The sequence below is a fragment of the Gadus morhua genome, chromosome 7 (assembly GCF_902167405.1).
Source record: "Gadus morhua chromosome 7, gadMor3.0, whole genome shotgun sequence".
NCBI classification, from domain to species: domain Eukaryota; kingdom Metazoa; phylum Chordata; class Actinopteri; order Gadiformes; family Gadidae; genus Gadus; species Gadus morhua.
In genome coordinates this window covers 26,574,171-26,597,705 of record NC_044054.1, presented here as the reverse complement: position 1 = coordinate 26,597,705, position 23,535 = coordinate 26,574,171, and the positions used below count along the sequence as shown (strand labels likewise).

Below are 23,535 nucleotides of genomic sequence, written 5' to 3'. Positions count from 1 at the left end.
GGCACTCCGGGCGGGGCAGACGGGAAAAGGGGGTGTTTTTGTAGCACTTGTTTAGCAACGGGAATAGAGTGGATCTAGTGAACCGACGAACAGCTTGTAAATGAAAGGCGTTGTTTGTGATGGAAATAGATTTACTTTCTTTCGGTTTGCGATATATTGAGATAAATGTGCAGAACCCACGTACTCTAAGAGATAGAGTCAGGGGGAAATGTTCCATTCAGTGTGGATCTGGGCTCGACACTTACTGTCTGGCCTGCCAGAGAGAGCAGGGGATTCTCTCTGCCGGCGTACGCTCAGGCCTGGGACATGCAGGGGGGGGGGAGGGTTCTCTTTGTTGGCTGCAAGAAAAAGACAGAGTTATAAACCTTTTGATGATTGTTCATTTTATTCATTCTTTTCTTCAATTCTAATAAGAATAAATCATTTGATTTCTATGGTGCTTTTCCTAGCACCCAAAGACACTTGTTTCTAACTCATTGACATAAAATTGTGTTTTTTAAAACATGTCTGACCCATCCAGCCATCAGATATAGGGATCTTTAACGTGTTAATCTCAAGGTATTAACAAACAGCCTGCTATCACAAAATAAAAATGCCTTCTCTCCAACTTCTGCTAGACATGTTTCAGTTTCATCTAGGGGCGGGGCTATATTGCTATTCAGGCTTTGGCTATCTCCTGCGCCAATCACTCCCACTCGCTCCAATCGGATTAGAGGGGCGTAGGCAGAATGTTTGGTTGTCGTAAGCTGCCTGGTGTTGAGGAATTGTATGAATTTAAGATGTAAATAAGACAACACAGACCCATGATCAGCTTGATCAACTTGCGTGTAATGTGATATGTGCATGCAGCTATCCGTAAAGGAATACGAGTGAGGAGTGTTGTATGTGGATATAATGTAGAATACGATATGGTAATATTAGATGTTGTTATTGCTCCCCTCCTGGTAACCCAAAGCTTCCAGTAACAAACAGGTCAACCATGCAATAGCATGCATTTAACCCATAGAGGGACATTTTAGTCCATATAAACACATTGTATGCTGCATATATTCAACATAAAATAACAATTTATGGGGACATTTGGTGGAGGATCAATCCATAGCAATACTATGTAACCTACTTCATCACATCTGATATTTTAGTGTTTGGTTTTCCTTAAGTAAGTAGCACTTACCAGTATGCTCTGTTCTCCCGTTTCCCTCTTGTATATCTTCTCTCTCCCATAGACTCTCTCTGGCTCTCCCTCTCCCTCTCACACACACACACACACACACACACACACACACACACACACACACACACACACACACACACACACACACACACACACACACACACACACACACACACACACACACACACACATATACATATACACAAACACACTCTCTCTCACTAAACAAAAACTGGTATGAATTCCAAAAGGTTTTTCTGGCACAACTTCCTTTGTCTGTTATTACACATATCTGTGAGGAACAGACACACACACACACACACACACACACACACACACACACACACACACACACACACACACACACACACACACACACACACACACACACACACACACACATTATGAGTCAGGTGTATAAACATAATGTTAGTGTGAAACATGTCTTATTCTCTTTTTAGTGAGAACTGATGCCGTGTCTGTCAAGTGTGCACCAAAGCATCACAGTGTGTGCACATTAGTGCTCATCAGAGGGTAAATCAAACAAACGGCTCTGCATAGTCCCAGCCAGCAGTGGCCCCTGTGCTGACAAAGAGGACACGTCTGTCTGACTCAAAGCCTTTTAACCGACCAACAGCCTGTCCTTCAGTATTACAGTCAGAGGCGCCGCATCCCATTAGGCATACCAGGCAACTGCCTGGGGCCCCGCAATTGTTTGGGGGCCCCGGGCCACGGGGGGGGCCCCCTAGAGCCCAAATTTTTTTTTTAAAAAAATCGTTCCCACACCCCCCACCCCCGTCAACAATCGCTCGCTCCCCCCCCCACCCCCTGTCAACAATCCTCTGCCTAGGGCCCCCACACTACCTAGAATCGCCCCTGATTACAGTAAAGGCAGTCCGGGGGCACTTGACTTGAGTGCTGGAAGAGAGTCTTGTAAAGGCTGTTCTCTCCTTATGGTTAACCGGCCAGCACCTCATCATCGATTTAAAATGTTTTGCCTGTATATATGTATGTATGTATGTATGTATGTATGTATGTATGTATGCATGTCAATTATGGCACCCATTGCACTCCTATCATCCCTGGAAGGAGGGATCCCCCACTGTGCCTTCCTCCTCAGGATCTTTTCCTTGCTGATTAAGGGAGTTTTTTTCTTGCCTTTTTTTGGGGGGGGGGGGTCATAAATATTTGGCCTGTTAACCCCTTTGAGACTGTAATGCCGATTAAGGGCTATACAAATAAAATTGAATTGAATTGAATTGGTCTGAAGTAATCTGGGATCCAACAGTCCTTCTGTGTAACAGCAGAACTTCTAGAGGGGAGAGAGAGTACAACAGACCCTGGGTCGGACATCGAGAAGCCCAAGGGGCGGGAATAAGGCCTGTTTCCTGTATCGTTGTTGTTGATTTTAACCGGGGCTCGACTGAGGTGTGACCAGGGGATGGGGGAACACGCCTTCCAATGAACTCTGCCTTATGGACAGTGCTTGTGAGAAGGGTTAGGGGTTTTCATACAACGTACCTTCACCTCAGCACCTCAGCCCCTCACCACATGGAGGAAAACTTCTTGCCGAAACCACTGAGGGCTGTAGAGGAAGAGAGAGGGAGAAGGGAAGTTGGGGCAACATCTTAGTATGTAACATCTTTCTGCTAGCATTACTTGCACTTTAATTCACACTCGTACACGTCTATAAAATCTCAGACGTTTGCTGCTGATGCTCGTGTTTATAGGCTTCTACTGTATTTATCTTCATGTATCTATCAACAATGTTCTACTGTCGATGCTGTTCAGACTGAATTTATCGTATTTATTATCTTTATTCAGCTACACATATGTACATGCTCTGCACTTCACTGCTCTTCATGCACATCTGGTTAGATGCTAACCTGCCTTTCGTCGACTCAGTACTTGAACTGGGACGACATTGTGCAGTGACAATAATGTTAAATCTAGGCGTGGCGTAAATAATGCTAAGCCAAAGTACACTTCTAAAAAGTGTTTGGTTTAAGTTTTGAATGATGCATTCAAAGCTTAAATGAATGCATCCAGCAAAATTCAAACACTGTATCCTGTTTCAGCAATACATTCGTACATCTGGCGTCAGAAGCGCCACACTGCCCCCTTGTGTTCACTTTAACGTGACATGGAAGTATAAATGGCAGGCGTCTCTGGAAAGACACAAGCCCCTTGTCTGAGTCACGATATGGAAACGTGCTGAACAAAGAGCTGTGAATCAGCTTCAAATATAGGATGCATCATGTCAGTGGGAGCAGCATAGGCTAAGGTGAATGGTGTCAGTGGGAATAGTCGATATAGTATACTATACTATATTGACTATTCCCACTGACACCATTTACCCTACACCTTAGCCTATACTGCTCCCAGTGACACCATGCACCCTACATCTTAGCCTATACTGTATATACTATACTATAGTATATACAGTATAGGCTAAGATGTAGGGTACATGGTGTCACTTGGAGCAGTTTGGTCTATGACGTAGGGTGCATGGTGACATATAGGCTGCATGGTGTTGAGATGTAGGGTGCACAGTGTCATATAGGCTGCCTGGTGTGGAGATGTAGGGTGCACAGTGTCATATAGGCTGCCTGGTGTGGAGATGTAGGGTGCATGGTGTAATATAGGCTGCATGGTGTGGAGATGTAGGGTGCATGGTGTCATATAGGCTGCATGGTGTGGAGATGTAGGGTGCATGGTGTCATATAGGCTGCATGGTGTGGAGATGTAGGGTGCATGGTGTGGGGATGTAGGGTGCATGGTGTTGAGATGTAGGGTGCCTGGTGTGGGGATGTAGGGTGCATGGTGTGGGGATGTAGGGTGCCTGGTGTAGGGATGTATGGTGCATGGTGTGGGGATGTAGGCTGCATGGTGTGGGGATGTAGGGTGCATGGTGTGGGGATGTAGGCTGCATGGTGTGGGGATGTAGGGTGCATGGTGTGGGGATGTAGGCTGCATGGTGTGGGGATGTAGGGTGCATGGTGTGGGGATGTAGGGTGCATGGTGTTGAGATGTAGGGTGCATGGTGTGGGGATGTAGGCTGCATGGTGTGGGGATGTAGGCTGCATGGTGTGGGGATGTAGGGTGCATGGTGTGGGGATGTAGGCTGCATGGTGTGGGGATGTAGGGTGCATTGTGTGGGGATGTAGGGTGCATGGTGTGGGGATGTAGGCTGTACCATCTCCCAGTTTCCCCGCCTGCTCTGCGGCGTTCACCGGCAGGATCTTGGAGAGCATGCCCTCCCCGTCCATACCGGGCTGGGGGGCTGCAGCGCTGCCGATGCCCCCGGGCCTGGTGCCCGCTTTAGAGCCTGCAGGACACGCACGCACGCACGCGCACGCACACACACACACACACACACACACACACACACACACACACACACACACACACACACACACACACACACACACACACACATAAAGAATGAAAGGAGAAGACATTTGATTGAGGTGAGTTATATTATATAGGTCATTATGTTAGTCACCTGACTGTTTTTATATGATATATTGGTATGATTATATTATGTATATATAGGTATGTATTATATATTATTATTATATAGCAGCAATTTGCTATCTTCCATGCCTACCTACAAACAAATGTACTATCTGATTCACTGTGTGTGTGTGTGTGTGTGTGTGTGTGTGTGTGTGTGTGTGTGTGTGTGTGTGTGTGTGTGTGTGTGTGTGTGTGTGTGTGTGTGTGTGTGTGTGTGTGTGTGTGTGTGTGTGTGTGTGCTCGTGTGTGTGTGTGCGCGTACCAATGCCGGTTAGTGGGGGCTGGGGAGTCTTTGCTGCCATGCCTGGAACTGCCTTTGCTCCAATGGCTGTGACTGGGGGGGTGTCCAGTTTAGCCTGTTAGGAAGAGAGAGCGAGAGAGAGAGAGAGAGAGAGAGAGAGAGAGAGAGAGAGAGAGAGAGAGAGAGAGAGAGAGAGAGAGAGAGAGAGAGAGAGAGAGAGAGAGAGAGAGAGAGAGAGAGAGAGAGAGAGAGAGAGAGAGAGAGAGAGAGAGAGAGAGAGAGAGAGAGAGAGAGAGAGAGAGAGTCAAATAAATAAATCAAAATAAATGTAAATGTAAAAAAATAGACCAAAAATGTAATAAAAAATGAAACATTTACACAAAGAGACACATTTCTATTCTGGACTCCTGTCACATCGGGAGAACACCCAGAAGTCGGGAGCAGTAGAGAAAGCACAATAAATATTTCACATTGAAAGAACAAGAGCACGGCGGGGAAGTGAAGAGATGCGACAACAGTAGCCCGAGAGAAGTGCCGACTCGGAGCCACATAGGGGCAAGGGGGAGGGAGTGTGTTCCCTGTCGTGTTTGTTGTGACAGATTGCTGAGTGACACGTCTGCTTCAGATATTGTCAGATACTGTTTAGCCTCCTGCGGAGACAGCCGGGCCTGCCAGCTGCCCCGGTCCACGACTGGGAGGGACCCTCCCAGCACACCACTGAACACAGCGGGGAGCCTGCGCTACAGACCCTCCATCTAGACACCGTCCACATGCGGCCGCTGGCTGTTACCTACTCCCTTTAATGTCATTCTGTTGTCAAAGGGAGTAGCGGTTCATCGTGTTTGAGTTCTTCACTTTTCTGTTTTTGCGGTTGTAGTTTTTCCCCACTAAGTTAGCAACCGCGTATGACCTTGGTCCTTCAGGATTTGATGTTGTGTGCAAAAGGGACAAAAGCCTCCAGTCAGCTGTGTGTTATCTCACTGCAGGGCTTTGTGTGGGGATGGTAATCAGGAACATTATTATGATGGGGGGGGGGGGGGGGGGGGGGGGGGGGTAGGATAGCACCAAATAATATGGAACAATTGAAATACTGCCTTTGTTAAAAAAGAGGATGTGTTTTGGCATCAGGAGACAATTTTCAAATCAGTCAAATCAAAATAGAATTATCAATTTTTCCATTATTTTTCCAGAGTTCATGGTCAGAGCGAGAGCCTGTTCGAGCGTAATCCGGAGCAGCACTGTATTTAAACCTCCGTTGTTCCAACAACGCCCGGGGTAATTCCATTTAATCTATTGACCTTTCCCCACGGTGACTGACACAGTGTAGCTGAGAGCTGGTTAGCCAGCAGGGTGGACCAAGAGCTGATCAAGAGTTGTCACGCAGTTTCCCTTTCACCCCCCCCATCCCTGCCAGAACACCGCGTCATTTTCATGTGGACTGTGAGGGGAACCACTTGCGGTTCTTTGTCGAGCACTTTTCAAATCGCTCCATGAATCGACGCGTCTTTCTCCAGCGATTTAACGGTCGTCGGCAGCCAAATCGTCCCATTTTACATCCGCGCTTGCCGTTTCCTTTATTATGCGGGCACTATGTGCGATTGACATCTGGCATCATTCACGGCCGATCCATGTTTTTAATTCCACAATGGAGTCCGGTCGGAGAGTTTGAGTCAATGAGTCTGCGAGCTGAGTAATGCTCGCTTGATGGAAACCCGTTTCATTGTTTTATGTCTTCCTGTCTGCGGCTCTTTTCAACAGTTCCCCTTCCCCTGAAGACATTCATCCACAAACCTGTGCCCATTTATGCAATGAAAACGTCTGTGCATTTCATTTGCAATAATTCATTCTGACATGTTTATATGACTTGATTATTTGGAGATTTCAATTCATCTAAATGAATTAGGGCTGAGGATATTCCCCTGTTACGAGGCCACGTTCTCCAGAGTGCTATGATATTTTTGTGGACAATATCAGCACTGATGGAGCGTTTGGAATGGATAATCAGCTACATTGAGTTATCGACTGCCTCTCCACTGATTGCGCGCTGGATACGGCGTGTTGACAAGGGAAACATCATTTAAATAACCAGAGACAAGGATAACCAGTTCATATCTCAGAGGAGGAATTAGGGCCGGGGGTTTGGGGAAGAGAGCCGAAAGAAATGGTGCGCATGGACTGGATAAGGAGTGTTTATCGTAATGAGGAGGAGTTCTCTCCCCCCGCCTCTGCCGAGAGCAGTCAGCATCCATTCATGCGGAAAAATAAGTCAGCGAGGTGGGCATTGAAACGACGAGATTGCTGAGAAAACGAACCAAACGCCCGTCTTATTTTGAGGTTCTTCTCTGCACCTCAACGTTTTTGTAACCTCCCGAGATCTTGCTTTGATCTGCTTGAGTCCCTGCCGGTCTTATCTAACGGAACGGACCTCTTCAGCCGGCGTGAAATAAACTGCATTTGAAGTATGCTGTCTGCATAACCGATCAGACCCCTAACCTGACCATGAATCTACTGTCGTTCACTGACATCACTCTGCTGTCCCCTCCACGCCTCCCCCCCTGATACTTACAGTGGTTGTCGGTGTGGTTCCCATTGGGCCCTGGGTCTGTCTGTTGGGCCCCATAGGCCCACCGGCCGCTCCAACTGGTCCTTGCTTGGCCTGGCCCATGCCCGGTCCCATGCCCGGTCCCATGCCGGGTCCCATGCCCATGCCCATGCCCTGACCCTGGTTTGGGAGCTGCTGCTGGGGCCCTATGGCGCCGGGGGCCCCGGGCTGTCCCGGCCGGCTGGCCTGGGTCTGGACCTGGTGCTGGAGCTGGGTCCTCTGGCTCTGGGTCCCGTCCGGTTGGGAACCAGGGCCCGTCAGTCGTCCCGAGCCCGGAGGTCCGCTGCTGGGGCCCTGTCCTCGGGAGGAGCCGCCCCCGGATCTGGAGGCGCCTGATTGGATGGACGGACGGTGTACGGGTGAGGGACGGGTGATGAAGCAGCAGTTAGAAAAGCAGTTGGCGCATCAAAGATGATCAAACAGTAGCTGACGCCTGTTTAGTGAATCGTCTCGCAAATCACATTAATAAACCGAATCCTTTTAACCGACACCATCGAGACGAAGCGCCGCACAACCGTGAACCACAGACCCACACGGGACGCCCCGGGCCGGGGGGGGGGGGGGGGGGTGAGCTCGGTACCTGGGGGCTGCCCCTGGAGGTCCCCGGGCTGGGACTTGCTGCGGGAGGACCTGTGCGGGTCCCCCTGGCGGGAGGAACGCTGGCCGTGGTGGTGTCCGGACGAAGGGTCCCGGGAGTACTCGCCCGAGTGGTATCCGCCGGCGGAGCGCGAGTCCCCGCGCCTCCCCGCGGAGGAGGACCGCCCCGAGGGCTCGTGCCTCATGTTGGGGTCCTTGGGGTGGCCCTTGGCCGAGCGGGACGCCCGCGGCTCGTCCGCGTGCCGGCCGGTCGCCGAGGACGAGTTGGCCGACGAGGCGTGCCGGCCGGTGCTGCCGTGTTGGCGGTGGTCCCGGGACGAAGACGAAGAGTGGCGGCCCCCGTGGCCGTACTCGTCGGCGGCCCAGGCGTCTTCCTCCGGGGGCTCGTCGTAGTCGTGATAGGTGTGCTTGACGGCGTGGCGGCTGCGGCCGGCCGAGTGGCTGCCGCTGCCGTAGTGGCGCGAGCTGGCGCGCGGCTTCTCGAACCAGTCCGTCTCCTCCTGGCCCAGGTGGTAGGCTTGGGAAACCGAGAGCAGATCACAGTCAATCTCCAGCGGGTCGCAGGACGACGACATGCAGGCTGAGAGAGGGAGGGGAGACAGGGAGGCACAGGGGAGGGGAGAGAGGAAACACAGGGGAGGGGAGACAGGGAGGCACAGGGGAGGGGAGACAGGGAGGCACAGGGGAGGGAGAGAGAAGGGAGGGGAGGCAGGGAGGTAGAAGGGAGGGAAGGGAGGAAGAAAGAAGGGAGGGAAGGGAGGAAAGAAGAAAGGAAGAAGGGAGGGAAAGGGGGGGAGGAAGAATGGAGGGAAGAAGGAAGGAAGGAAGAAGGGAGGAAAGAAGAAAGAAAGGAAGAAGGGAGGAAGGAAGGAGGAGGGAAGAAGGGAGGGAAGGGAGAAAATAGTAAAGGAAGGAAGAAGGGAGGGAAAGGGAGGAATGAAGAGGGGAGGGAGGTAAGGAAGGAAGGAAAGAGGAAGGGAGAGAAGGAAGGAAGGAAGAAGGGAGGAATGATGGAAGGAAGGAAGAAGGGAAGGAGGAACGGTGGAGGGAATGAGGTGGAAAACGAACCGCTTGCAAAATAAAAAGGAAGGAAGGAAAATAAAAGGAACAAAGACAGAAAAATAAAATGTTTTACATTCATGCAGAAGAGACTACACACAAATCAGCATCACCATTAAAATACATTATCAATCAAGTGCAAAAATGTCCACTGGGGAGAGTGTTTCATAATTTGTTTTGCCAAATCATTCCAGTTGTCTGGGTTAGCAAGCATTAGCATGCTATAAAAAGAGTAAATAAAAAAAGCGTATAAATGTACCGCAGAGATTTACAGGGTAAAATTAGGATTGACGAAGCGATACAGAGCACTTCAAGCAATGGACTTTTTTGCAACATAGGTATTAAATTAATCAGAAGAAATTATATCACAACATTAAAAGACAATGAAAGACAAAACCCTGGAAGAAGACTTCACAGAACCAACGTAATCAAAACCAGTGGGACGGACTCCGTTTGAAAGAAAGTGACAGGAAGTGGTGATCCAAAATGCTCATGCTGGTGTAGGAGACAGACGGTCGGACGGACGGACGAACAGGCGGACAAAACGGTGCAGGCAGGCAGACAGACAGACAGCAGTCCAATGAGACACCAGCGACTCTCAAAACAAAACACCGGCATGCAAAACCTATTTCTCTCTGTCTCTTTATCTCTTTGTCTATCTTTCGCCTCTCTAAGCCTAGTCCTCTGGGTGGGTGGGGGCAGTCGATGGTAGTGGGGGGGGGGGGGGGGGGGGTTGGGGCGGCACTGTGTGGGTGTTCATCGCCCACAATTACCTTCACTGTCTGACACAGCGCAATGGTAATCGTCTATAAGGTACATGTCCTCCGGTTTGTAGACGTGGGTCCGGGGGAGGTCCCGGATGTGGTCCTGCACGTCGGGCAGCGAGTGGCTGGAGCCCGACTGGCCGTAATAGTAGTGATACCTCGAGCTACGGCTGTCGTAGGGGTCGGGCCCCAGGCTGGACGACCGGCCCGAGCCCATGAACTTCCCCATGGGGCTGATGGGGCTCTCCTCCTCGGAGTACTGCCGCGTGGGGTGCCGTCCGCGGGTGTAGCCGCCGCCGCCTCCGGTGCGGTACGACATGTCGTCGCGCTCGTAGGACCGGCTGCGGTACCCAGAGTAGTCCCCGGAGGAGATCTTGTCCATGCCGTAGCCGGTGGAGCGGGAGCGGCCGGTGGAGGTGTAGTACAGGCGGTCGTCCTCCTCCGCCTTTGAACGGTAGTACCGGCTGGCGTGGCCGGTGGCGCTGCCCGAGTCGTAGGTGTTGCACTTGAAGCCGTAGTCCTCGATCAGTTGCCGGCCCCTGACGCCGGCGGCGGCGGTGGCGGCGGAGGAGGAGGAGCCGTGGCCCCCGACCGTGGCGGAGGCGTACGAGGCCAGGTCGGCCTCCACGTCACGGGCCTCCTCGATGGGGGAGAACTTGGAGATCTTCTGCTCCAGGCTGCCGGACTTGCGGTGCTTGCTGCGCTTGGACGACATGACGGCGGGAGCCAGTAGGCTTCTGGCCGACGCCGAGGGTTTCTGCGCGCCAGGGCGAGGGGTGGTGGGGTGCTTATGGTCGTAGTCATAGTAATAGGGGGATCCCCCACCCATGCTAGCGCTCACGCTGCTGCTGCTGCTGCTGCCCCCTAGTGGTCGTTGCCTGTAGCTGCTCTTACCCCTGCCGTGGTGGTCGTACAGCTCTTCCTGGAACGCCGCCTCCTCCTCCCCTGTCCGGCCGTAGGAGGAGCCGCCCGTCCCGCCCCGTGCCGAGCCGCCGCCGCCGCCGCCGCCGATCCCGCCGTGGCCGTGGACGTCACCCGGGTACCGCTGTTGTCCGCTGGGGCCGTGGTGCATCATCATGTCGCCCGCCGCCGTGCCCAGCCCGTCCTTGGCCGTGAGCTCGCTGACGTCGTCGATCATCATGTAGTTCCGCGGCAGGCTCTGCTCCATCCCAGGTCCGCCGTACATGGCGTCGGCCGAGCCGTAGACCGAGGGGCTGTCGGCGGCGTGCCCGTAGGCGTTGGACACGGTGGCCGTGTACTGGCCGTAGGAGCTGGCCGTGGTGGTGGCGTAGCCGTAGGTGTTGGCGGTGGTGGTGGTGTACTGGCCGTACGCGCTAACCGGGGCCGCGGTGTAGGGGCCGTAGGTGCTGGCCGGGGCCGCGGGGTAGCCCCCGTAGCTGTTGACCGCCGGAGCGGCGGGGTAGCCCCCGTAGCTGCCGGCCATGGTAGTGGTCGCGCCGTACTGGGCGTAGGCCGCGGCCGCCGCGCTGGAGTAGGTGACGTCCTGCGCGGTGGTGGTCACCACCACCGTGGGGTTGCTGATCGTCTCGTAGTTGGTGGGCATCTTGTGCTCCAGGTCGGCCAGTGATGTCTGCCGGGGTCTCCCTGGGTGGACGGTCAGGATGTCGGCCCCTTGCTGCCCGGGGTAGGGGGTGGATTGACTCTGGTAGGAGGAGACAGCGCTGGGGAAGGGCGAGCTGTGGGTGGGGTAGGGGGGCTGGCCCGGCGGGGCAGGCCCGAACCCTGGGTGTGCAGCCTGGGGCTGGGATAGAGGAGCGGCCGGCACCCCTATGTCCGTCTGGGGGTACGGGGGCTGGGCCTGGGGGTACGTCTGGGACGGATAGGGGGTCTGAGACGGGTAGGACGGTGCGGGCATGGGGCCGTGGCTTGGGAGAGGTGTGGGCTGGGGCAGGGCCTGGGACTGGGACACCGACGGGTAAGGAGGCTGGTTGAAGGAGGCGGTGGGATAAGGAGCGCTCGTCTGCTGGCTGGACGCGGCCGACGGGCCTTGTTGGAACTGGTACGTCAGGAAAGAGGTGGTGGGCGGGTACTGGGCCGCCGTGTTGAGCTCGCCCGTGAACTGGCTGAGCGGGGCGGTACTGGGCCGGGCGGCCAGCAGGCCGTTGGTCTCGAACGAGGCGGCGGCCGCGGCCAGACGCAGGTTGTTGAGCTCGCTGTCGGACATGTAGTCCCGGGAGTCGCCCATGCACCGCAGGTAGGCGATGTCTCGGCGCTCCCTCTCCTTCACCAGCGTCTCCTTTCTCTGGTGGATGCCCAGCTCCAGGTATCTCAGCTTGGCGTCGATCTCCTTCTCCTCCTCCTCCAGCTCCGCCTGCTGCTTCCGCAGCTTGGTGGACTCCTGCTCCACGGCCTTCAGCTCGTGGGTCAGGTCCTTCAGGAGGCTGGCCTTGGCGGCGAGGCCGCTGCGGGAGCAGGGCTGCTTGAGGCCGGGCACATTGGGCATGTAGACCTGGGGCATGGCGTTGGTCATCATGGGCAGGTGGACCGCGGCGGTGGCCTCTTCGGGCGGCGGGCTGGGCAGGGTGCGCTTCACCTTGCGGAGGAGGGAGCTCTGCTGCAGGGCGGCCAGCTGTGGAGAGGGGAGGGGGGGTGGGGGGGGGGGGGGGTAGACGAGGGAGGGGGGTAGACAAGGGGTGGGGGGAGACAAGGGTGGGGGAGACAAGAGCGGGGTGTAGACAAGGGTGGGAGAGACGATGGGATGTGTAGAGGAGAATCAAGAGGGGAAAGGGTGAATGAATGAATGAAATGGAGGCAGATTGTGGATGGTGTCAACATCATCAAGGATGAGCAAGGATGATGGAGTGGTATTGGATGGAGAAGAAGAGGAATTCAGAAAAGTGAGGAGTTTGATAGAGGTTGGGAGGAAGGAAGAGTATCATTGAGGTACATTGTAGAACAACGGATGAGGTGAAGGGGAATCCCAGAGATGAGGAATACGCCATCCATGGGAGATGGAACGGATGAATGTGTTGAATAATCAAGTGATGAGGAAGTGAGGGAGCAAATGGAGACGCAGAGGAGGAGGAGAAAGCATGAATGACAACAGGTGGACATACATGTAGGACACAGGGAACGTAGACACGGGAACAAGGACAATAAGGACAGGAGCAAAATCGGTTGTTAGATCACATCGATATGATATCAAACACAATCAGTGTACAAGTCATGAATCCAGACATTCCTGGAACATGTGTTGTACTATGACCAAAATAGATAATATAAATATATACATATGTTTTTAGATATGTTGCAAAAAACAAGCTAAAGAATTGTTCTAAGGAAATGTTTTCTCTCCATATCTGATACTTTCTGTCTAGCCACCTCCAAAGTAACACGGTCAAAACAATAAATCATATATTACATCCACAGGGTGGAAAGACGGCAGACAAACCAAGTGTGTTTTTCAGAGCTTCATAAAAGGGTATCAAAGGTTAGAGAATATCGATTTCACAATTCTCGGTTGTTTGAGTCATAAAAATGTGTATACACAGCAGGTTGTTGGTTTAAAGACATGGGGGTGTAGAAACCACAGGAGATTACGCCTTTAGGCCAAATGTTTCCTCTTCATTATTCATTTATGGTTCGTAATATTATACTTCAACACAGGAAAACAATACAGTGCTTGGGTTGCACTGTTGAAATGTATTATGTTATCGAAAGCTCCTCTTCGTATGAAATACGTCTGGACTCAGTTGGTGAAAGTACACACCAGACATGACAAATGGGTCGATTTCACAAACAATAATCTCAAAATGGAACTTTAAAGTCTGTTGGTATAAAATAATGTATTTTTCTCCTACAACACCTTTAATGGAATGTCATCTGCGACAGCGCACTCGGCTCACACTGCAGAGTCTATTGTGTTGTGTGGGCTCTGCTGCATCTCGGCTCGAATGAACATCCCTTTTTCCCTGGTATTTTGGCAAATAACTCGACCATGCATCTTTCCACAATGGGAGGCCAGCAACGAGCCGCGATTTGCCACATGCTTTTTTCAAATTGTGTTACGAGTACACAAGTATCTATCTTATATGAAGGTCATTAAATAAGTAACCCATATGGGTTGTGTTGACAGCCGATGGCTTTTTGTCAGTTCTATCTGCAAATCTGCTTCATTGCAAAGGTGGACAACTCTGTTGGAAAGCCGCTGTCGGAGAACTGATTAGATTGAATCATCGTCTGTACTAACGGCTGGCATCTATGTCCAATATGACTACAATCAAAGACAACACTAATCGGCAACACAAAAAATGCATGGAAATATCTTCGCAGGTGGTAGGAGTCACTGGATGAGAGTACTCTATTTTACTAGAACTATTTTCTATTCACTGGTTTCCAGACTCTGAGTGTTCATTTCAAAGACCAATTAAAATCCTCCTGCTTTCATTAAACTAAGTTAAAATGGACCAATCACATTGTAGGATCCAATCCATGGCAACAACACATGCATGGCTGTGGCTCAGCGTGTGCGCCGTGCGTCCCTCCCCTCTGACCGTACCTGGCTCTGGAGGGCCTGCTGCTGGTACAGCGACAGCCGGGCCTTGGTGTGTTCGTCTGTGGTGGGGCTCAGGGACTTGGGGTCCGACATGGACCTCTGGGTGGTCTTGATGGGCCGGGGCACGGAGGGATGGCGCTGGGGCGACTCGGCCGTGTAGGACTTCTGCTGCGGCGTGACGTGCGCTTTGTTGAGCCGCTCGTTGGACAGGGAGCTCTCCAGCAGACGGTGGGGGGACACGGGCGACACGGGCGAGTACAGCACCTGCGGCGACTTGGGCGTGCCCTGCTGCTGGCGCATCACGCTGGACACGGACTCGTTGTGGATGTGGTTGTGCTGCTGGTGGTTGATGTCCAGCGGGTCGGGGCGCCGGCGTTCGAACTTCGCCACGTTGGCCGCCATCTGCTGCTGCTGCTGCTGCTGCTGCTGCTGGAGCTGCTGCTGTTGCTGTTGGTGGTGGTGTTGGAGGCGCTGCTGCTGGGCCTGGAGGTCCGACGAGCCCGTCTGCTGGGAGCCGTTGCCGGTGGAGGACGAGTAGGGGCTGACGGTGGTGGGCACGCTGAGCTGCGGCGCCACCACCCCCTGGGACTGGGCCTCCTGGTCGGTCTGGCACGCCAGCGACTGCCCCTTCTGGGTCCTCTCGGGGCCCGAGATGTAGTGCACGATCTCCACCTTGTTGGGGTCCGGCAGAGTGACGTGGATGGCCGGCGACACGCGGCCCAGGTGCTCCACCTCCGTCTGGCAGGACATCTCCCGCATGGTCTGGCTGGACATGCTGGAGGAGGCCATCTTGGAGGAGGTGTCCGTCTTGGCGTCGGTGGCAGTGGCGTTGGCGGCGTTGGCGGAGTTGGTGTTTGTGGAGGCGGCGGTTCCGGAGGCGTGGTTGTTGGACTCGGAGTGGCGGGAGAAGCGCGAGCGCCTGCGTCGCGGCGGCTGCTCCCACTCCACCTTGTCCTCGTCGTCGTCAGTCTGCACCGAGCAGTCCACGCTGCGGCCGCGCCGCCGCGGCCGGTGGCGCATCATGTACCTAGACCGAAGTTAACAAAGGCAGGATGAGAGAGCGCAAGGAACAGGTGCATCATGTACCTAGACAGAAGTGAACGAAGGCAGGATGAGAGAGCGCAAGGAACCAAATGCGTCTCGAAGGCGGAGAGAGGATCCTGCACTGTAGCATTATCCTGTACTACACATTTTCTATGCAATTTGATGTTCTCGTACGTCCTATCTGCTGTGTGCGCCAGTTCAACAGTCCGTGGAGCAAAAGGGACAAGAACATGACAAGAAGAACGACAGCAAAGCTAAGGAGAATAAATGTGGAGTTCTGCGACTTCCAGTTTGACAAATCAATATCGGAAACGTGAAACGGAAACGGAAATCCCCAATCGGAATTTTCCCTCCCTCTCTCGCGCTGCTGAACCCACGTCAACAAAACGGAGATCTCTTCCCCCAAAGTCCCTGCCACTCCCGAGACAATAACTCAATAACGCTCATTTCGAGCATCCCGTTGTGGGCGTGCAGACATGAGATGAGAACGCCTTGGAAAGTTGGAAAAGGGTGATATTCACACACTAATACACACACACACATACACACACACACACACACACACACGTGCATGCACACACGCACACGCACGCCTCCATCTGTACCTCTCCTCGCCGTCCTCGTCGTCCGTCTGCACACAGCTGTCCACGTTCCTGCGGGAGGCGGAGCCGTAGAAGGACACGCCCTCTGCGTCGCCGCCGTCCCGGGGCAGACGGCCCATGGAGCTGTGCTTCCTCATGTTGCTGCGGCTCTCCGCCTGCTCCTCGTGGCTGCGCAGACACATCTCCGACGAGGAGTTGGGGAGGGAGTTGGAAGCCATCTGGGCGTCGACGTAGGGATGGAGAGGCTGTCCGGTGACGTCCCTCTGGGGGCGGGGCAGAGGGAGACAGGGCTGTTTACATTCTGTTAATCTGGGATCCTGCAGTGTGTTATAGCAGGACGTCTGGGGGGGGAGACGGCAAAGTGCCTTGGCTAGGAAGAAGACACTGAAACCGCCTTGTTCCCTGTTCCGGGAAGGAGATATTCTAGTGAAGGAACTCATTCATGTCAGTAGGTGAAGCGTTTAGTAGAGGACTTTGAGACCTTTGTTTCTAGAGAGGCCAGTCTACACTGTGTTGGGTACAGACACTTTTTATAAGAACGTCCGCACAGTATGATTCGCATGATTCGTGAATCCGATTTCAAAGGAGAACACAATGGTAACATTGCAACCCTCCTCACCTTCTTCCCACCAACCCTCCTCCCCCTCCCCAATCCTCGGTCCTCCTGACCTTCGCCCCTCTGCTACTCCTCACCTGCAGGCCCTGAGCATTGGCCGTCTTCTGCCTCTTCTGCTCCTGCAGCTGCTGCTGGAGCTGCTGCTGCAGGGACTGGATCTGGTCCAGCTGGGACTTCTGTTGGGCCAGCTGCTCCCTCTGCAGGACTAGCTGGTTCTCACGCTCCTGCTGCTGCTGCTGCAGAACCTGAGGGAAGCACACGCACACGTAGAGTGATGAGTGAAGGCAAAGATGAGGAAAGAGAAGGGGCCAACACCAAAGCAATTGACAACCTCTGATTTAACCATGTAAAGCCATGGATTAAATACCTTTGTCTGGGCAAATGAATTAGTTTGATCGAGTATACAATGGATTAGTCTGATATTCTGCTGCAAAAAATAAGGCGCAAAACAAGCATGGAAGCACAGCGTTCACGAAGCACAGTGTTTACAGACAGCGAATTGCCATTCTTAAGTCATTCATAAATACACAGTGAATGCATGTTTCTCTCTGGGTTTGAATGTGAACGAATGGTTAATGGTGGATTGTTCATACTGTAGGATGTGAGATGAATATTAGTCATTCAATCTCTACAGTATTCTTTTTTTTTAAGAAATGAGTGATCCACACCTGTTTTACTGATTTAACTTGAAAGATTTTCAACTGCTTGTTCTATCAAAAAGAAGAAAATATCTCTCATTAGATGTTTAATGGACTACAGTATACACCCATGAGACTGCCAGTAAAACACTGATAAAAATGTCGAAAACTGCAGCAACTTGCTTTTACATCATATTTTCAAATAATCAGACATTTATTCTCTTTTATATCCAAAATATCTGCATTCACCCTAACTATATCCAAAGTTACATATTGTAATTACATATCGGGAAAATCATTTATTTTTTTAAACAAAAATCAAATCATACAATTACGGATAATACCACAAACACAGCACACAACACAATACAACACAACACAACACAGCACAAGACAACAACCAGTCACAAAAAGTAAAAGAAGACAAAAATCAACAGAAACTCAGCGTGCATTTCTCAACCGCGCCCTCTACCTGTTCCTTGATGGTCTGCAGCTCCTGTATTTCCTTATGCACCAGCATCTGCTCCTTTTCCCGGTGGTGCTTCAGCTCGATCCTCTCCCTCTCCAGCTCCTCCTGGATCCTCAACTGCCGCAGCTTCTCCAGCTCCACCCGCTCCCTCTCCATCTGTAGGAGCTGCTCCTGCTGCCGGTGCAGGCGATCCTCCTCTGTCTCCCCTTCCTTGTGGATGGCTCCTGGCGGAGGGAAGGGAGGAAGGCCTCCTTGAAGGGGCATGCCACCGCTCAGTCCGGTGGGCCCGGCAGAAGTCTGGTTGTAGACCTGGGTCTGGTGTGCGAATTGTTGTTGCTGATGCGAACCTGCCATCTGTTGCTGCTGCTGCTGTTGGCTGTTCAGGTGAGCCTGGGACAGGTTGATGGGCTGCTGCTGGGGCTCTGTTGTCGGCATTGAAACTATGCCTGGGGTTGAGCTGACTGCCCCTGAGGAGGGGGCTATATTGGCACCTTTGCCCAGATAGACGGGTCCGTCCTGTACTGCAGTAGTAGTCGCTGACGCAGAGGACGTTGATACAATGGCACTGGTTGCTGGTATACCCTGGAACCCGTTTGGCACTGGGTAACGGAACGGTGCCTGTCCGGATAAGGGTGCTCTGGGATTCATTGGCAGCCTGCTTAGACTGGCCAGGGGTATGGGCGTCATGTTTGCAGGCGGGTAAGGCCTATACGCCCCTCGTAGCATCGGACGAAGCACTGAGGACGGCTGGGTGGTGATGGGAAGTGTAGAGGCGATAGGTGTGTTGATCGTGGAGTAGATCATTCCATCGGCCGATCTTATAGCAGTGGGGTACAGAGCTCTAAGGCTGGCCTGTCTGGCATTGATAAGGTTGGTAAGAGCTTGATTGTGAGACATTGGCTTCCCATCTGGCCCGAAAAGGAGGTTGGGTCTGATGCCTAAACTTGCTGCGAGTCTGGCGGTCCCAGGGCCTGAACCTCGTCCCAAGCTGCCGTACTGCATCAAGTCAGGGTTGCTTCCATAGCGGTCAATGGTGTTGAGGGCTGCACACATGCGGCTTATCTCTCTAGCTGTGGTGGCACTATACTGAGCCAAGTTAGCCTCCTGAAAGTTGGCTATATCACGAGCAGAGTATCCGTAGTCCGTGCTGATATTAGACAGGGAGTTGAATCTCCGTATTGGCAGGGCCTGGGCTGTGATGTCCCCTCCATGTCTTAGATCGGTATAGGAGCCATACTGCATTCCCATGAAGCCACCTTCATAGGCTTGTTTCATGACATTTTCATCCATGGCAAGATCTGCAGTGGTTTGGAGTTGGGGGTCTATTTTAGAATGGTAGGCCTGCAGACCAGGGTCAGATAAGTTTGTGTCAGACATTGATGGCTGAAGCCTACCAGGGTAGGGCAAGGTATAGGCCTTGCGTCCATCCATGGGGTATTCATGGTACCTTCCAGGTTGCCTTTCGGGGTCAGACTCGTAGTTTATTGGTGGTGCGGAAGGAGGCCTAATGCCCTCTTTCTCTGCCTCTCCTACACATACTCCCCCAAATGGAAGCCGGTAAACCACATCGCAGCAGGCTGGTTGGTCTGATTTAATCTGGCCTCCTGCCAGATCCATGGCATCTTGGCCTTCCTCTACCTTTACCAGCTGTGTCACTGGCCCACACGGACCTATGTTTCCATCCATTTGTACAACCATGCTGTGAGGGGATCCGACCCCAGTAAGACTCATGACACCAGGTGTATTGGGATTTCCTTGCAGCTCAATTGGACCATTGCCATACAAGTCAGGGTTGAGGGGAGCTGAAATAGCACTGACCACAGTCGGGGCAGTGCCGTTCTGGCTGACCAGCATGTCCTTCTTCAGTAATGGTGAGATCTGGCCTGTGATGTTGTACCTTGCCATGGCAGAGGCATGTTGCTGCTGATGCTGCATCTGATGATGATGTTGCAACTGTTGCTCCAAAATCTCTTGCTGCTTCTGCAACTTCTCCTGTTGCCTTTGGAGTTCCTGCTGCTGTATACTGAGGTCATCAAGTTTGGCATCGATTTTTGGTATGGTGGGATCAATTTGGGGTTGAACCATGTGGTTGTGAGACAGACACATAGCGGGACTCATTCCCTGGCCCAGGTCTACCCGGTTCTGAAGGGGGTCGCCATAGACTGAGGGGTGTTGAGGTTGTGTCATGAACATTGAGGCAGCCACCGTCACACTCACGGTGGTGGGTGTGGTGGTCTCCTGAGTGTTGAGATTCATTGTTAGTGGTTGGATAATGGTGGAGTGTCTACCCCCCTCGGGTCCACCGTGGTACATCCTGCTTTCAGTGGCAAGTGAGGTGAGATCCATTCCATTGTCGGTCATGATCACAGGGGTCGATTTGGTGATTGTCCTTAGGTCTACCACACTGCCTCCATGGATCATGTGTCCTTGCTCTACCCTGGAAGTTCCAGGAACAGTTGAAATACGACAGAGGGATATGTTATCCATAGACATGGACCCTCTGCTGTATGTGTTAGTGGGGGCCACCATGCTGGTTCCGACATTGACTTTCTCCACCCTTTGAGTGCGGTAGAAGCTCTGTGTAGGCGAGTGCTGCTGGAAAGGGGGAGTGTCCGGGGGGCTGGCAACGGGGGAGTACGCCTCAAATGTGGATTGACGACTGAACCGGGTAGGCGAGGATAGAGGCGAGGTAGCAGTATTGACTGTCATTGGCCTGGCCGGGCTCGAGGGTGGGGAATACCGAGTATCCTGCGAGGATTGTTGCCTGTGGAGCCTTGGCGAAACGGACCGGTGTGATGATGTCTGAGTTGCTTGAACCAACACCGGAGAGGAAGGCCCTGAACCAGCGGACTGTAAGCCTCCTCCTGTGTGAGTCTGGGTAGAGAACTCAGCGGTGGCCCTTCTGGATGGGGAGCGAGTAGGGCTCTGTGGTGGCGGCGATGGAGAGAGAGGAGGGCTGGTGCTTCGGTAGTAAGTGGTATACTTTGGAGACCGAGGCTCAATGATTCTCTCCGTAGAAGATGCGGCACCGTCTCTCACGTTTCTGGTCTCGCCCACTCTCCTGGTTATCACCTCCCTTTGGCTGTACGCCTGGGTGATTTCCGCTATTTTGCTGCAAACACTTGAGACGGTGGTCGTGGATGTAGCCGGGCCACCTGTGTGCCTGCTGTGTGTAGCAGACGTGGTTGTGACAGTGTGGCTTGTGCTGGTCTGGGAAATGGTTACCGCATCTCTGGCAAACACTCCATATGCTGCTATGGTGGTTGCAGACACGACTGGAGTCATGCCATTCTTTCCGGTCTGGCCCTTGATCCGGTCTTTGTTGACGTCTTTGGCTGAGAAGTGCTGCGTGACACGCACATCGGGAATCCTTCCTGCAGTCTCTGCAAAAGAGACTGGAGCTGAGACCTGGGTTGGACTGGTTCCTGGTGTGAGGAGGGCGTTGTTCTGCTCCAGCAGCTTGGTAAATGCCGAGCTTGTGTCAAGAAGTTGTTTTTCTGGGTAGGAGCTCTCGATTTCAATCTCCACTTGTGCGTCACTTGCCTGCTGCATCTTTGTGATGTTCTGGGACGTCTGTCGGATCTCCTCATAAATATCTTGTTCCGTTTCGGCTGCCTCGTTGTCATAACCGGTCCTGTCTTGACTATATTCATCCTCGTCCTCATACTCATCTCCATTGATTTCCTCCTCGTAGTATTGACCGTGTCTTCCATGATGCTGCTGCTGCTGCTGTTTCTGTTGTTTCTGAAGCAGTTCCGCCTTCCTCATCATCTCCTCGTACACCTCCTCGGCGCTCTTCAACGGTTTGGAAGTCGAAGATGGTGCCACGGTGGTGGTTGTGGTTGAGGATTTCTCAACAGGAGAGTAGAGCGACATGAAGGTAGGTAGGTTGTACTCGCTGCCTGATTTGTAGAGCTTCGATTCATATCCCTCTGCCTCCGAGTCGAGACTCTGAGGGGAGTATTCAGAGGCTGAAGATCGATGGAGCTCTTCCATCTCGGCAGCCTGCCGCAACTCTTCAGTCGGGGAGGCGTCTTCGATCGGTGAGAGGTTGCTGGGCGGCGTCTTTGACCTCTCCCTGCGCCTTTGGGCCCTCAGCTCCTCTTTGTCTCGTTTGGTCTTGCGAGCGGTGCTCCTTATCCTCTGCTGTTCCACCTCCCTCATCTTCTCCTGCTCCCTCAGCAGTTCCTCCTCCTCCCGGAGCTCGTCCTCCTCTGAGGAGTCCTCGATGGTGGGGAGCAGGGAGCCGTGGGAGCGGTGGCGGGCCTTTCTCTGTTGCTTGGCCTCCTCCAGCCGCTGCCTCCGGCTTGGGCTGCTGTCGCTGTCCTCCTCCATGGACGAGATGGAGGTCGGGGACTGACCCGAGCCGTAGGACGAGGAGGTGGGCGGTAGGGTGGAATAGGAGTCTCCTCTGGAGCGTTCCTCCGGGGAGCCCGTCAGGCTCTCCATCTCCAGCTCCGGCTCACGGTCGAGGCTGAGGTCGTTTTCGTTGGCCAGGTCCATGTCCCGGCTGTAGCTGTTGGTGTTGTTCAGCTCGATGGTCTTGAAGCGCCGCAGGCCTCCTTGTGAGGACATCTGGTCGTCCTCGCCCTCCTCCGCCGAACCCTTATAGATATCCGAGGAGCTCTTGGAGTCCTCCTCGAAGCTGCTTGAGTGGTGCTGCAGGCGTCTCTTCTCCTTGGCCGTGTCGGCGGGGAGATGCTTGAGGTGGGCCTTCTTGGGCTTCTGGTAGCCGTAGCCTTCGTCCTCCTCGTCCTCCGCCTCCGCCACCTCCTCGTCGTCCTCCTCCTCGTTCTCCTCGTCGGCGCTCATCTCCATGATCTGCCTCCTCATGAACTCCTCGTCCGTCATTGGCGGCGGCTCCGCGTCCTTCTCCTTCTTCTTCTCCTTCTTGCCTTCCTCCTTGGCCTCCTTCCGCTTGGCCTCCCAGTCCCGGGCATCCTCCTCCTCCTCCAAGATGTCCTCCAGCTCCTCGTCCGAGTCGTAGGCCTCCGGCGTGATGGACAGCGAGCGTGGCCTCTGCTTGCCCCGGTCGTCCAGGTCCCGGTGCCTGCGGCCCTTGCGGTCGCTCTTCTCCTCCGAGAAGCTCTTCTCCAGCAGGGGCCTCATGGAGCTCTCCAGCTTGGTCATCTCGGAGGGGCTGGGCGGCGAGCCCCGCCCGCTGATGCCCCTCTCGCTGAGCTTCATCTCCTCCTCCTCGTGGATCAGCCCCGTGATCTCGCTGTGGGAGCTGGAGATGCCGTCCGAGGAGTAGCCCGTGTCGCTCAGACTCTGCGGGCTCCGCGACAGATCGTGGGTGCTGTTGTTCTTCGTGTCCTGCAGGGGGAGAGATATAGGGACAGAGACGGAGAGAGAGAGAGAGTAAGCGACAGAGAGAGAGAGAGAGAGAGAGAGAAAGAGAGAGAGAGAGAGAGAAAAGGAGTGAGGGAGGGCAGTATGTTAGAATAAGGTTTACATGATAGAGGTATAGAACAGTCTAACTTAATCCTGAGTTTTGAAACATATTTTTTAGATCTTTTAGATCTATCTATATTTCCTATAGCTATGAATCACACTAGTTCAAATTCTACAAATAATATTTCAATGCAAAATGAAATGATTTGCATAAATTATTAATATTTACAATAATTATCTTCAAATTCTTCATGAGCAGAGCCATTATTAGAAATAGTTTATCTGTTAATTGCAATTCTG

The 23,535-nt window shown here is 53.1% G+C and overlaps 1 protein-coding gene across 1 annotated transcript in view; it reads right to left on the bottom strand.

The window, feature by feature from the left end:
• Positions 1-1,327: 1,327 nt before the first annotated feature.
• bsna (bassoon presynaptic cytomatrix protein a) overlaps positions 1,328-23,535 on the bottom strand; it is a 60,289-nt gene continuing 38,081 nt past the window's right edge. Inside the window, exons 4-14 of the mRNA XM_030361553.1 lie at positions 17,845-23,157; positions 16,812-16,979; positions 16,122-16,381; positions 14,476-15,499; positions 10,851-12,546; positions 8,117-8,650; positions 7,501-7,868; positions 4,956-5,049; positions 4,371-4,502; positions 2,696-2,759; positions 1,328-1,466 (exon numbers count right to left, since the gene is read on the bottom strand). Coding sequence (XP_030217413.1) covers positions 2,719-2,759; positions 4,371-4,502; positions 4,956-5,049; positions 7,501-7,868; positions 8,117-8,650; positions 10,851-12,546; positions 14,476-15,499; positions 16,122-16,381; positions 16,812-16,979; positions 17,845-23,157 — 9,630 coding nt within the window. The 3' untranslated portion in view covers positions 1,328-1,466; positions 2,696-2,718. The remainder of the gene's footprint in view (positions 1,467-2,695; positions 2,760-4,370; positions 4,503-4,955; positions 5,050-7,500; positions 7,869-8,116; positions 8,651-10,850; positions 12,547-14,475; positions 15,500-16,121; positions 16,382-16,811; positions 16,980-17,844; positions 23,158-23,535) is intronic.